General features: G+C 37.7%; 3 protein-coding genes and 2 long non-coding RNA genes across 5 annotated transcripts; 2 read left to right on the top strand and 3 right to left on the bottom strand.

The window, feature by feature from the left end:
* The first annotated feature begins 135 nt into the window (after window positions 1-135).
* LOC118437666 lies at window positions 136-777 on the top strand. The gene is made up of 2 exons (XR_004836256.1): window positions 136-294; window positions 375-777. It is a non-coding gene; the product is annotated as an uncharacterized LOC118437666 (long non-coding RNA).
* Window positions 778-2,044: 1,267 nt separating this feature from the next.
* LOC110856241 lies at window positions 2,045-5,337 on the bottom strand. Its single transcript, XM_022104713.2, has 4 exons — window positions 4,891-5,337; window positions 4,661-4,802; window positions 3,875-3,939; window positions 2,045-2,797 (listed from the first exon to the last, which is right to left on the bottom strand). Exons 1-4 carry the CDS (start codon window positions 4,954-4,956, stop codon window positions 2,555-2,557), a joined length of 516 nt encoding a protein of 171 aa, XP_021960405.1. The 5' UTR covers window positions 4,957-5,337; the 3' UTR covers window positions 2,045-2,554.
* A 64-nt stretch (window positions 5,338-5,401) lies between these two features.
* Window positions 5,402-5,881, bottom strand: LOC118437668. Its single transcript, XR_004836258.1, has 2 exons — window positions 5,740-5,881; window positions 5,402-5,537 (listed from the first exon to the last, which is right to left on the bottom strand). It is a non-coding gene; the product is annotated as an uncharacterized LOC118437668 (long non-coding RNA).
* Window positions 5,882-6,138: 257 nt separating this feature from the next.
* On the top strand, window positions 6,139-9,963 carry LOC110856303 (embryonic polarity protein dorsal). Its single transcript, XM_022104787.2, has 5 exons — window positions 6,139-8,231; window positions 8,346-8,389; window positions 8,519-8,700; window positions 8,978-9,230; window positions 9,306-9,963. The coding sequence occupies exons 3-5, from the start codon at window positions 8,572-8,574 to the stop codon at window positions 9,494-9,496; spliced, it is 573 nt and encodes a 190-aa protein (XP_021960479.1). The 5' UTR covers window positions 6,139-8,231; window positions 8,346-8,389; window positions 8,519-8,571; the 3' UTR covers window positions 9,497-9,963.
* A 658-nt stretch (window positions 9,964-10,621) lies between these two features.
* On the bottom strand, window positions 10,622-13,963 carry LOC110856249. The gene is made up of 4 exons (XM_022104720.2): window positions 13,519-13,963; window positions 11,799-11,928; window positions 11,477-11,562; window positions 10,622-11,007 (listed from the first exon to the last, which is right to left on the bottom strand). Exons 1-4 carry the CDS (start codon window positions 13,600-13,602, stop codon window positions 10,768-10,770), a joined length of 540 nt encoding a protein of 179 aa, XP_021960412.1. The 5' UTR covers window positions 13,603-13,963; the 3' UTR covers window positions 10,622-10,767.
* Between the last annotated feature and the right edge of the window lie 665 nt (window positions 13,964-14,628).

Here is a 14,628-nt window from a genome sequence, read left to right as displayed (position 1 = left end):
GATGGAATGCGATGCATGCATTTCCGGTTTCAGCTTTTGTGCATGAGTTTGTCAAACATTTTCATGGACTAGTATTTCAGTTACATTATGGCTTATCACATTTCTGCAACCTATTTTAATTTATGCCCAGTTTTCCTTAATTGCGGTTCATTCATGCAAAACAAAAGATATGCAAATCGCCATTCTCCTAATTGGTTCAGGCAAATTTTAAAGTTTTTAGTTGGTCGACACAACTTTGTGCAAGCTTTAATAAAAAAAAACATCAATTGTAAATCAGTAAAGAACGTCATGAAAGTGAGACAATTTAAAGATTCAAACTATTTCCTTCCAGTTTTTAATTAATTTTGTAACAAAAGACATTTTATTTTATTCAGGCGCAATCCAGGTTACAATTGCTTATCGCCCTGTTCCTCTTGGTCCTTGGGTTGACGACAAGTTTGGCTGAAAGTTCGCCGATGACGATGAGAGTGGCCAGGAACCGATGGGGGACTAATAGAAGGCCAAATAAATTTGGAACTGGAATTAATATTTATAGTGATAACAGAGGTTCCGGGGGATACGGATTTCCAATCGGTAGGTACAGATACTGATTGGGTCCGTGGGCATGGGGGTAGGGAAATAAAAGTCACATCCTAAATCTGTGCATGTTTTTATTTAAGTTTTCATGCGAATAATGGTTAAATTTTGATGTATATACATATCTAGCTCACTAATAAATAACTAACTAAATAAATAAAACGTGCGGTTTCCGTTGAATGAAGTTTCCGTTGAATAATATATTATTTTAAAGTTTTTTTTACTAACATGACAAATTACAAGTTAAACTAGTCGAGAAACAATAAAAGGTCTCCAACTTTAAATATTTAAAATTAATATCTCAAGACCGTAAGTATTTATACATATGCATTCGCATATTCGTTATTTTGTAAATATCACACACAGGATAATTATAGCTTAAGATCTGTACAATTATTTAGATGTCAAATTTTCGAATCATCTCCATTTTCCTACTAATTCTCCTCCTCATCAACGACAATAATGGTAGTAGCAGAAGAAACCATTTGATAAAACGACAAAGCCGAATGTGGAATGGAAAAAATCGGATTCAATTCAACTTTGACAAATCATATTCACATTTTCGTGGAATTGGGTCACCCTCGAAGTTTAATTCATTGCAAAATTTAAAAAAAATTGTCTTTTTAGGCCTTTTAAGATGGCCTTATAGATTTACCAAGATGTCTGTCTGTCCGTCCGTCTGTGCGTCCGTCTGTGCGCACGATAACTCTCTTTAAACACAAGCTATCGACTTGAAATTTTACACATTTCATCTTCGGGTCAAAAGTAAGGATGAGTTCGGAGATGGGCATGATCGGCCAAGTAGTTGGCCAGTGGGGGTCTTTTCACCCAAATGTGTTGCCATTAACTACCAAGATGGTGTTAATGCCATCTTAAAAGGCCCCGCAAAGTTGCTTAAAGTGGGTTTTTATCATGATTTTGGTAACGACAAATTGGTAATAAACATTACTAATGTATCAAACTGTGTTGTATACACAAATTAGTTTATGAAACAGACATTCTTGTCTCATTAAGGACCTTGATATTCAGTTTGACGCACGTTTAATGTCTCAAACAACGCTTACAAGCAATGAAATGATAGATAAATAAAGTTATATTCCGTCGTATCATTCTTACGACAAGACTTTCGTTTTAGATTTACATTACCTACATACAAATATACTCACATGTTTATGTACAAATATATGTATTAAATAGTTGCCTGTAACATGTCCACCGACGAATAACGTGGTCAGCCAGCTCTCTGCAGGCGTCCTTCCTTCCTCTTTTAAGAAAATCATTACATGCAGCAACTAACGGTATAATAATGCAATTTCGCCGTGAATTAATCAATGTTGTGTCCCTGACTGTGCGTATACGACATGAATACAAAGAGGAAGCACATGCACTTTTCCCATGTCCGACTACGTATCTACTTATGTAGCAAACACTATTTGCCAAACAGGAAGTGACTTTGAAATCATAAAGATTTTCTGTAAAATTACTTTATTATTCCATTCTTCAATAAATATTATATACTTGCACGTAAATATTTACAAGATACTTAATAGGAACTCACAGAATAACGGGACAATTCACGCAGTAGTTTAACTTGTAATATTCGGAAATTTTGTATATTTTAGAAATTTTGTAAGAGTTTGTACGTTCACAGAATTTACGGATTTTACAAGACCTGCTGCATGAATTGTGGTGAAATGTTTATATTTAGAACAGCTTCTCATTGTCGGTGGCCGCGGAAGCCGTGGGGACATTGCCATTGTAAGATCGGGGGGGGGGACATTGTCCCCTTCGTCTCCACGCTTCCGCGCCACTACTCAATGTATTACAAGATTTTCAGAAGAAAAATGCTGATAATAAGTTATTTGCAGCGTAAAAAAACAGTAATAGGCAACGAATTAGCTTGCATTGACTGAAAAATTGACTCCGTAGCATAACAGCGTCGTTGATATGTGGTTTAGCGTCCCCTCTTTGTAGTTTTTTAGACTTTGGTATCAACATCGACTAAATTCTGTTTGTCCTCTTTGGGTACAAAGTCCCAAGAAAACTGATTGAAATCGATGACTATCCAATAAATATAGATTTGGAGAAAGGCCACGACAATTAGTGGCAACGCGGCGTGGAAATCGACGCCCGAAATGGTGAGGGACAAAAGACCCGAAACGCATCCGGCCATCATCAGCGTGCTCAACAAGAAGGAAAAGACCACCATGCAATTGTTCATCTGAAAAATAAGTAATTAAAAAAGTATGATGAGTATTTAATTTAGCCAAAATTTCTACATTTTTAAAAACTAATTTCAATTGTTCATCTATAAAATAAGCAAAAAATACATAATTAATAACTTCTTCTACGGCGTCAGGGGGCATTTTTTTGAAAATTTGACTTTGTTAAATCAAAACTTGCAAGCTTTCGGCTTATATTGAAAACTTCATCGAAAATTGGAAAAAATTGGAAAGTATTATTGGAAAATATTTAAAATTGTACATTAGCAATTTTTAAATTTTAAATAATGGAATTTCGAAATGTATGTACATACAGATACATGGATGCACCTGAAATTTTTAAAAATCAACTAGTCTTGTGGACCAGATTAATTGGCAAACTTTGGGATTAGGTCATTTTGCTTTCTAATCTTTTAATATCAGCGATTCCTTGAATTTTTTTTATAAAACTTTCCTAAAATATATAAGTACATACGTAAGTGATGAGTAAGTGAATTAAGCCAAAATTTCCACATTTTTATTTAGTAACTATATGCTAATTTCTAGAAACGCTTATTATTTATTACGTAGTTGCACATACTCTAATCTGAATTCAAGGTTGCCTTGCTCTTCTCTGATCTGCAGTTTAATTGCGCAATTTGTCTTTATATATACACATTTGTTACTTCATGCATAAATAATAATCCGCTTGCACATTCTTCTTTAACAGTGGCCGCGGAAGGGTGGGTGGGGACAGAAAAGGACAATGTCCCCACGGTTATTTGATGTCCCCATCATCTGCCCATCTTATATAAACCCGTCCCTCCCCTATCCTACAATTTTAATGTTCCCACATGTCCCCACAGCTTCCGCGGCCACTGTTCTTTAATGCAATATGGACTTAAAGAAGAAACACCTACATACAAAAGTATAATCATAAGAGTCGCATTTTCCTTTCAATGTGTGCTTAACGATTGCGAAAATTTTTCAGGCTTTTAACACTCACTGTACTCACAGCTTATTAGTTTATATGCACATTTTTAGGTCATTTTATAGCGAAGGTGTTAATTCTTAATATGTACAAAGTTTTTACTTACAGTGGTTGACGCGATTGTGAGGACCAGACCGAGCAGGAATATTCCGACGGCTGGTAACAGAAATTCTGGAAATCAGAAGATAATTATTTATCTAAGGACACAGTTTGCATGTTCGGACACCACTTAAACTTAATTTTGTGCTTATTGCTCAATTCACTGGGCTGAATTTTCTCATCGTCATTTCCTTTAAGACAATGAACAATGAAGTTCAGTTCACATTAGTAAAAAAATAACTGGTAGGTTTCTGAGACTCGAAATTGTGCGTGTACATGTAGCTACATATTTTCCCATGATAAGCTGAAATTCCATACGCAGTGGCCGCGGAAGGGTGGGGTCAGAGGGAGATTGTGCATGTACACATAAATGTGTAGCTACATGCATATTTTCCCATGATAAGCCTATGCAGTGGCCGTGGAAGGGTGGGGGGGACAGAGGGACAATGTCCCCACGATTTTTCGATATCTACATCATCTCCCCATCTTATATAAACCCCTCCCTCCCCCATCCTACATAGTTAACGTCCCCACATGTCCCCACTGCATCCGCGGCCACTGGTAGTTAGCGATGGTAGGATTATTTTATCCATGCAGTGGCCGCGGAAATATGTGGATAGAGGGACAATGTCCCCACGGTTATTCGATGTCCACATCATCTCCCCATCTTATATAAACCCCTCCCTCCCCTATCCTACAAAGTTAACGTCCCCAGATGTCCCCACAGCTTCCGCGGTCACTGGCGATACGTAAGCGCACATCTCCTGAGTCAGATTTCTTAAGGAAAAATTACCTATAAAGAGCTGCAGCGTGTCTTCGATAATGACATCATTATACTTGGCACTGTCCAGACTGAGGGGCTGAATGGGGTCCAGCATTACATGCCTTTCATTAGGATTTAGAGCAATCAGGGAAAGTCCCGTCATCCCGATGAGCTAATCGAATATCGAGATTAACACCTTATCAGAATTATATATTTCTAAAGATAAGTAATAAATCGATAAATTTCCTCCTTCTTCTCACCATATTCACCAACCCAGCCAGAAACGCTGCCATTCTCGAACTTATGAAGTAACACGGGCGAATCATTTTTCTACCCAGGTGAGTAAAAACTAAGATTAAGTTGACAATTTCCGCCCTAGATTTTCCTCTTTTTACGTATTTTTCACATTAGACTAAAGCACGTCACGTTTTTAGAAAGACATTGCAATGTCAGAGCTATTATAAAGCAGCAGCTGCTATCACGAGCTCAGATTACCAACTAAATTATAGCCAAGTCTTTGCCGAGAATCGTACAGAGAATGAAATTACCATCAACTAACATTTACTAGCTGCCTGATAAACCAACAGTGCATAACGTTAGCACGTACTAAATAAAAGCCTTATACTTACTGAAGCCATCATGCCAAAATACAATAGTTTGCATGCAGTTGGTTAGTTTGGTGGTTTGGTAGGTGATGAATCATCCCCACTTTTTTTTGCGCAAGGATGTCCGCTATAATATTCTTCCCCCTTTGCTAAATTATATTCTCACCTTCCCAACAGCATCATTATCCTCGAATTCACCTCACTACGACGAAACGAAGAAACTTGTTGCCAATAATAACATTGTGGTCTGGTCTGGCTGCATGGTGGATGAGATATGATACAAATGCTAATTAATAGACTTGCTACGGAAAAAAAATCATCCCTTGATTAAATATTATGAGTAATAATAATGCCAAAGTTTTTTTTTTTTTTGCGGAGTGCATTTTTTTGCGGAGGAGGAGTATCTAAAATAGAGGATTACTATGCAGTACATAAGCCTCTCCGTATTAACACATTCTAATACACATTTTTAGTCGATACTGTATGTAAACTGGATTTACTTACTTCTGACCAAGATTTTGTTAAAGAGGTACAGTTGTATTGGTTATAACCTTTCTGCCCAAAAAGTCGTTTTGATAGGAATCGAGCGTGCACGCGCTCTTCCCAACTTTTGCACGAAATTTTCAACTTTGTCCTAGAGATGCGAAATTTGGCATGCACATGCACCAACATATGCTGCATCATAATATAACATCAATTCCCGTTCCGTTCGCTATAAATTTTTCAGGAAAAATCAAAAACCAAATGTCACCCCTATTCCGTTTGGCTTTTGATTTTTCCTGAAAAATTTATAGCGAACGGAACGGGAATTGATGTTATATTGTGATGTAGCATATGTTGGTGCATGTGCATGCCAAATTTCGCATCTCTAGGACAAAGTTGAAAATTTCGTGCAAAAGTTGGGAAGAGCGCGTGCACGCTCGATTCCTATCAAAACAGGACTTTTTGGGCAGAAAGGTTATAACCAATACAACTGTATGTAAAGCCATGATTAAACAGGCCTATTACAACGTAAAGTTAAATAATGACGTATTTGTACACATAAATAATATGTATGTTTTGATATTATTACGTGTGAGTTATGCAGCAAGGGTGGTAATATGTAAACAGGTAAATAGAAATTCCGCACAGAATTGTTTTACGTATATTTAGTTAGCCAGTAGTGTGTATTCATGTAATACTTGTTATGCATCTGCGTGTATTTATGTATGTATGACAAGACAACAACCTTGATCTTTTCTCAAAGTAGGTAAGTTAATGATGACGTTCAATTTAGAATTTTCATGAGTTGAAGTATATAAATCTTGCTACTAATAAATCGTAAGGAGCATGGTCCATGCTGCATGGACCATAAAAGAAAAGAGGTATACCTATGTATGTACCTCTGTTTTGTAATGGTGCTTTTTCATCATCCTAATGACGTTAACAGGCCTAATTAAGTTAAATGAATTACTTGAGAGAGTTGATTCAATTTGGTAGAGCTGGATGAAATCAAAAAAGTTAACAAGCTCCGTAATTATATATTTACGAAAGCATATTGAGGATTGAATACTTATTGAAAACTGTTTGTCATACAGGGGAAAAACATACAAAAACAAAAACAAGATTTGTTGATAAACGCCCATTTCTTGGAAATTTCTTCATCATTATTTATTATGCTTCCTATATTTGTACGTACGTACATACCCTGACTTTTAAACAATACACATTTTAGCTTCGAGTTTATGGCTCATTTATTCGGAAACTGGGCCAATAGCTAATAAGTAAGAAGAAAAATTACAACAATCTATATACCCACCCACTCTGAAGACCAGTGGCCGCGAGTGCCGTGGGGACAGTAACATCGTAGGATGGGGGAGGGAGGGGTTTATATAAGATGGGGAGATGATGGAGACATCAAATATCTGTGGGGACATTGCCCCTCTGTCGCCACCCTTCCGCGGCCACTGCTGAAGAATATGTAATACTACGTAGTTGATTATAAAAATACGAGAATGTAATAGTCTGGAAATATTCGAAAATAAATTAAAATTTTATACAAAAATATGTACAATACTTTAAAAAAACACAGGATTGTGCTCTCCAATCGTACATATCTATGAACATTCATTTCTAATTGCATAACCTAAAATCCAATCCAGCAACACATTTTCTAGTAGTGCCAATTAACACGCAATCTTGTTTTCACTGGATTCGGTATGCATGAAAAAAAATTGTATAATCGCTGGAATAAGCCTCAATATTTCAAATCCCATTGAAACCCTTTCAGAATTAATTTGGCTTAATTGAGGTGCAAATTGTTTATTCATCCATTGCTTAATGCGCATCGACAAGCAGAAAGCGGATTTCGTGTGCATATGCAAAAGTGTGTTGCTGCCTAAGGTATATGTAGGCAAATTTAATTTGGCTGGTGAAAATTCCACCGTGGAACATTATAAAAGCTGATTTCGATACGTTGCTACAAAAATTTACCAGGGTTTCTTTGTGGTTTTAGCCAGTGACTGTCCTAAACAGCCGTCTAAAATCGGTTTTCACCACGGATTTTGGACGCCCAAAAGTGTCCAAAATGTCCAAAATTGTGAAAACGGGCCAAAATGTTATAAGTCTTCATTATTGACTTTTTCGATAATCCGTTGACGTATATTTAATCTCCCCTTAATTTTGGGCATTTTGGTGTTTACTACGTCATGATTAAGAACATTTCTTTATTTCTCGTAAGCAAAATTATTAAAACAATTTTTTTTCCAAATTTCGTGGTATTACAGACCAACCAAAATGCCTGCCCATAATTATTGGAAGATTACATATCTCTGCATAGATTTGCAAGAAAATTCGCTAATAAACAGCGTATAACATATTACCCCATTTTCCAACGTTGAACGCTTTTGGACAGTTTGGATGGACGTCCAAAATTATTTCAAACAGTTTTGGGCAGTCTCCAGTCCACAGTAGTTTTGAACGCCATACATTCACTGTAACTATTATGCGTTTTTTGGGTAATGGGCCCCCTGTTTGAATTTGAAATCCGCCCGCCACCATGTTAACTTACGGACGAAATGAAACAGCGGCAAAACCAGGGGGGCCCATTACCCAAAACATTCATAATACAGTCGCACTAAGGGAACGTCCATATATTACGTCATCATTTTAGTGGGTGGGTGGTTTAGGTCTTCCTATCTTTCCCATGTTAAAATTCCCTATCCCTTAATGTTTACGTTGAGTGGGTGGATGCTAAAATCGCGAATTTTTGATGACGTAATATATGTATGAATGAACCCTAAAGTGGTTGACGCTATTCTTCTCTCCTCTACAATTTAACTTTTGGTGCTTTTAAAAATGCTCCCCGTGGTAAAAATCCTTGAAGAGCCGGCAGCAAAAGCTGTACGTTTTCTTCGTAACGGTGAAGGAGGTTCACTTCCGGGCGCTACAAGTACACATGCTAATAAAACATTCCCTAAAATTCAGGTAAAATTTCTCACACTTTTAAAATAAATATACTTATCCTGGGTAAAAATTTGAACGGCTTTCATGTCGAAATTTGGCTCAATTTTCTACAGAAAAAAACTTTATGTAGAGCTATTTGTGCAGAAAACTATTAATTTACGGTTATGCAGAATAAATCCTTAAAAATTTTCGACAGGACTATGCAAAAAAAATATGCAAAATACAATACTGTAGAATTTGACCCAGTGGTTTCTATTAATTATTAATTAAGTACTGTTTTTCTCCTAAATATTTAAAGGTTCTTCCATCCCAATTAACGAAAGGAGTCGTTGTCGTATCATGTATAACAGTTGAACCCCCACATCGTCCCCACCCGCACTATCTCGTAGGAAAAGGTTGTGAAGCACAAAGAGGTGTTTGTGTAATGGAATTATCCTCAGAAACGGATGAAATGACCGTGGAATTTGCAAATCTTGGGATTCAACGTTGCGAAGAAGATATTGAAGAAAGTTTAAGGATGAGAGAAGAAATTCGAGTGGATCCTTTTAGAAGTGGGGCATTTTTTTGTAGTAATTAATTTTTTGACGCAGTTCTAATGAATTTTATTTATTTATGAACTTCCACAGCCGGTTTCTATCATAAAACTCGACCTGATTCTATTGATTTGAATGCTGTGAGACTTGGTTTTCAAGTGTTTTTGGAAGGACCAGAACCTGGACAGTTTAAAATACCACTGAAACCAGTGGTTTCTGAAGTTATCTATGATAAGAATATGTTAATTATACTATTATCGTTTAATTTTACGGCACCTGACTAATAACACTAATGGATTTTCGAACCCGATTTTCTCAGATTGGGTCAATTGCAATTTTTTCCTTGCTAAAATGCAACATGTAGCTACATAATTTAATGAATTAAAACACTAAACAAAAGATTGCACTCGGTTTTCAAGGGATGTCGTTTGATATAACTGCTTATCATTACACAAGCATCGTCCCGGTCTTAAAAGGTAGCCTACAAAATTGTGCAGGTGACGCGATAATGCTTTCTCCCTTTCCGGCCGGCTTTATGCCTCTTGCCAGTTGTTCTAAAAACTTATGATGTAACACGTAAATTATAACGAAAATTATAAAACCTAGATTATTTATGCTCATTGAATTTCAGATTTTCCAGGAACGTGTCAAGAGGATATTTGATAAACTATGTGCTAAAAGTATTAATGAGGCGAATTGTAATTAATAACTCATTAATTATAAATAAATATTTAGTAGTTAATGAAGCGAATTATTGAAATATGTATTTTTCATTTCTGCTTCGTCCATGTAAATATGCACTTCAGAAGGATTTGCTAACAGACCTTATCAAAAGATTCAATAAAAGTACGTACATACACAAACCTAACCTTACCATGTTACACATAAATATATGTCTTGTATACTAAAATTTTGCTCGGGCTCGTAATCTTATAATGCCGGAAAATTAAGACCTAATCTCTGAGTTAGTAAAAAAAACCATATTTGAGTGGAAATTTCATTTCAAAAGTTGATGCGAGAAGTATTCAAAGGATGAACATAAATAGGACTTAGCGATGGCACTAAAGGTAATTATCAAGAGTCTAAAGACATCAGAAAAGTCAAGCTTCTCTTCATTCTGGATGTGCTTAAAGGGTTTCGTTTCTTACGGGTTTGCTACATTTCTTGCAATGGAAAGCAAGCCACGCAAGAAATGGGAGGTGCAAGAAACTGGGAGAAAGTGCAAGAAATATGCGTCATCTAGCCACGCGCCGTATGAACTATAGCGCCGAGGCGTAGTTTTTTGCACCATGCATTTCTTGCAGGTCAAAATCGATGCAAGAAACAACTTTCTTCCCGTTATTTCTTGCACGTGGTTACTTCCACCAGAAACACTGTACGCCTTCGTATTAAAGGTTAATGCTTCCTGACCTGTTTTAACATAACGAATAATTCATTTATTAACATTTCTTTCACTCATCGTCCGCTGCACTGACATATAATAATAATAATAATATCACAATTTTGTCAAGTAGTTATATAGTTATCAATTAGGTTACAGATAAGGATTTAATGGTTATTCGTCACCATCGTCAAAGTCGTTATCTTCATGAATTTCCGGTTTATAGTGCACAATGTCGTTTCGATATGTGAGGAGCACCATGCTGAAGTAGGTCTGGACGAGGCCCCAAATCCAGTGTGGGGCGATAAATGACGACGGGAAGGAGAGCACGAAAAGAATGACGCTGATGGAAAATACGGCAATTATTAAAATGCCACTCATCACGACTGAGATCAGGAGGAGGTACTCGTTGTTCTTTGCAAAAAAATATGTTCCCATTAAAAAATTGAATGCACATATGCATGATTACATGTGAATAATTATGTAGCACTTATTTACAAGGGAGGTCTCTCAGCGGATGCTCTCCGAGTTTGAGAAAATTAGTGTCAATCGATGACAAGTTTAATTAGTATGCAATTTGCGAAAGACACGACCTCCCAATGGGCACGTTTGGCAGAGATATTTGCATCCGAAGAGGAGAAAATGTGCAGTAAATATGGAAAGTGTAAAATTTGTCGACTTTACTGCGCGCTTTCTCATCTTCGAATGCAAATATCTCTGCCAAACGTGCCCATTGGGAGATCGTGTCTTTCGCAAATTTAATACTAATTAAATTCGTCATCGATTCACACTAATTTGCCCAAAATCGGAGAGCATCTGCTGGGAGACTTCCCTTATAAGGCAGGAAATCCTTCATACATATGTGTAGAATAGTCCAATTTACCTTCACCGTTGACAGTATGACGGTAATTCCAACGAGGAAAGTGACTACAGAAGAGAACGCGTAGGAAAGCAGGATGGCCCAGTAGCCTATGAATAGTTTTATGAATTTTAGTTGCATTTTAAGTAAAGATTAACTTAAGCAGGACTCGGAATAAAAGCTGCTTGTACGATCAGTGGCCGCGGAACAGAGGGACAATGTCCCCACGGTTATTCGATATCCCCATCTTATAGAAACCCCTCCCTCCCCCCATCCTACAATGTTAATGTCCCCAAATGTCCCCACACCTTCCGCGGCCACTGTGTCCAATTCATAAGAGACTCACGTTCCGCCAAATCGTCGAGCTTTTGCTCAATTTTTGAGGAGAGTCTTTCCGTTCTCTGAAGTTGATTCATTTCCTGCGTTAATCCCGTCAGAATGAAGTATAAGGACACCAGCCCCACCGTCCCGAACACCTAAAAGCAACGCAGCAAACACATAATTTTCATTTATCCAGTGGAACATAATTGTTATGTCGGGTATAAATCAGGGGCCGCGGAAGCTGTGGAGACATTAATAAAATTGTGGGATGGGGGAGGGAGGGGTTTATATAAGATGATGGGGACATCGAATAACCGTGGGGACATTTTCCCTAATCCGGCAAGTTCTTATATATTACATGAATGTATGTATGTGCAGTGGCCGGGGAAGCTGTGGGGACTTCTGGGGACATGAACATTGTGTTGATAGGGGAGGGACGGGTTTATATAAGATGGGCAGACGATGGGGACATCGAACAACCGTGGGGACATTGTCCCTCTGTCCCCACCACCCTTCCGCGGCCACTGGTCGCGTATAATGAGGAATGAAATGAGCGAGTAGATGGAACAAATTTATTAACAGATGCACAATTAGAAAGGAGGAAGGAGCTTAAGTAACAAAATTCTGGCTGTGCGTTATGTTGCCTTGCATAAAATTATTTCTTCCCAAAACGACGACCACGAACGAAGACGGAAGAAACAATGAAATTAATGTCATGATTTACATCCGGGTATTTGTTTTAATCTCGGCTTTGTTTTACGTGATGGGCAGGGTTTGGTTTCTGGCGGGTTTGATGCATTTCTTCCACTGACAAGAAATGCGAGGTGCAAGAAACTGGGAGAAATTACAAGAAATATGCGTTATCAGCGACCCGTACTTTTTTGCGCCTCGAATTTCTTGCAGATCAAAATAGCTCCAGGAAACCACTTTCTTGCCGTTTTCTGTTCAAAATGGTAACTTGTCAATGTTTCGTTTCTTGCGGGTTTGTTACATTTCTTGCAAATGCGAAGCAAAAAATGCAAGAAATGCGAGGTGCAAGAAACTGGGAGAAAGTGCAAGAAATATGTGGCATATGGCCACGCGCCGTATGAAGTACAGCATCGGGCGTAGTTTCTTGCGCCTTGCATTTCTAGCAGGTCAAAATATTTACCTGCAAAAAACCACTTTCTCCCCGTTATTTCTTGCACGTGGTTACTTGAACCCGAAACTCTGACAGAATGGTTCATATTTCCTCGGACTGAAAATATGTACTCGTATCTGACAAGAATTTATAGCCGTTTGTTGTTTAGATCATGTATCCTTTTCGCCACAACGTGACAAGTAAAAGGATACAATTTACTCGTGAAAACAATTACATTAAAATGAACATTTTTTTGTTCTGAAATCTGATCTATTAACTAAAGTTGCAAAAAATGGTGGACTTTTTTTTACGTATGTTAGTTGTTCATTTAATTGCATAATTGGAGTAAAATTACATAAATGATGATAATGGAACAGCACTTGATTGCAAAAAATGGTGTTTTTAGTTGGCTGGAAGATTGGAGTAAACTTAAATGATGTTGGAACAGTAATTCTCAGTGGCCGCGGAACTGGGGGGCAGAGGGGCAATATGTCCCATCGGTTAATCCATGTCCCCATCATCTGCCCATCTTATACAAACCACTCCCTCCCCCCATCCTACAATGTTAATGTCCCCAGAAGTCCCCACACCTTCCGCGGCCCCTGTTTTCTTACATCCCACTTACCAAATTCAGCATTCCCGTCAAAACCGACCCCGTCCTCGAATCAAGACAGCAACAAGCTACGGATCTGCACCGGCAAAATGCCATGATTACAATTACTCGACGAAATCACGATGATGAAGTGACGGGCGATTACTTAATTACGAAATCCTCTCTCTTCCCATTTAATTTACCAATTAGCACTTCACTATTTCAAATTAAAACTCTCTCTCTCTTGCTGGAAAATTCACATGTTAAATCCAAAACAAGCCACGTTTTTAGCACAAATCGATCGATTCCTAACTAATTACGGACGGACAAAGTTTGCTTTAGTCGTCAATTGAAAAATGTCATTAGCAGAGCTCCTCTAACGTTAGGTGTATATTGTAGTTAAGGACTTTCTATTTTAGTTTTTAGCTCTAGACCCACCTCTTCAAACTCAACTATGTAAATATGCACTGCACGGGCTGCGAACAACGAAAAGTTCATGCAAGTAGTGTTTCATTAACGAGTGGAAGGAAATGGAGCGTGAGTACTTATTGCGATCGATTTGTCCGTCCGTTTGTCTGTCAGCACGATAATTTTCGAAGTGGGTTATAAAAGTTAGAGGGAGTTCGCTAAATGAGCCTGTAGGTCAAAAGGTCACGGCGCTACGGTGATGGTGTCAAAGGTCATAAGTGTTGAATTTTTTGTTTTTCGATTTCTGACATTATTTCTGACGAGGAAGTGGCGAGTTTTTTGTTTCTACGATTTCTGGCGTTAATTCTGCTGAGGATTTCAGAAATTACAATACAATCCATCATTTCGCCGTACGATCACCGTAAAAATTAGGTCAAAAGTAAAAAAAAAATCGAATTTTTAGTTTAGCTCGGTTTAGACGTAGTTTGGGGCAGGGAAATCATTTCGACGTGTATCATTTACTTGGTGACTGTGTAAGCGGGGTCAGAGGTCATGAAATGTCAAATTTTCCTAGCAAATGAAAATTTGATTATGAAATGATGCACCTCGAGTAACTCATCTAATGCTCTCAGTTTCCAGGATTTTATTAATATGTGGTGTTGCATTTTATTCGCGTGAAAAAAAGAACAAAATAATCAGATTTAGGGTGTTACAGTAGCACTGCTATTTACTTTT

Source organism: Folsomia candida, unplaced genomic scaffold (genome assembly GCF_002217175.1).
Source record: "Folsomia candida strain VU population unplaced genomic scaffold, ASM221717v1 Fcan01_Sc015, whole genome shotgun sequence".
Taxonomy (NCBI): Eukaryota; Metazoa; Arthropoda; class Collembola; order Entomobryomorpha; family Isotomidae; genus Folsomia; species Folsomia candida.
This window is presented reverse-complemented; position numbering and strand designations above follow the sequence as displayed.

Coding starts and splice junctions, on each gene's coding strand:
- LOC110856241 (XM_022104713.2), bottom strand. CDS start 4,956: ATGATTCGCCCGTGTTACTTCATAAGTTCGAGAATGGCAGCGTTTCTG. Junction 3,940..4,660: donor CACGCTGCAGCTCTTTATAG/GTAATTTTTCCT, acceptor TCTGATTTCCAG/AATTTCTGTTACCAGCCGTC. Junction 2,798..3,874: donor TCACAATCGCGTCAACCACT/GTAAGTAAAAAC, acceptor CTTATTTTTCAG/ATGAACAATTGCATGGTGGT.
- LOC110856303 (XM_022104787.2), top strand. CDS start 8,572: ATGCTCCCCGTGGTAAAAATCCTTGAAGAGCCGGCAGCAAAAGCTGTA. Junction 8,701..8,977: donor AAACATTCCCTAAAATTCAG/GTAAAATTTCTC, acceptor AAATATTTAAAG/GTTCTTCCATCCCAATTAAC. Junction 9,231..9,305: donor TCGAGTGGATCCTTTTAGAA/GTGGGGCATTTT, acceptor GAACTTCCACAG/CCGGTTTCTATCATAAAACT.
- LOC110856249 (XM_022104720.2), bottom strand. CDS start 13,602: ATGGCATTTTGCCGGTGCAGATCCGTAGCTTGTTGCTGTCTTGATTCG. Junction 11,563..11,798: donor GCTCGACGATTTGGCGGAAC/GTGAGTCTCTTA, acceptor AACTATTCATAG/GCTACTGGGCCATCCTGCTT. Junction 11,008..11,476: donor TCATACTGTCAACGGTGAAG/GTAAATTGGACT, acceptor TTTTTTGCAAAG/AACAACGAGTACCTCCTCCT.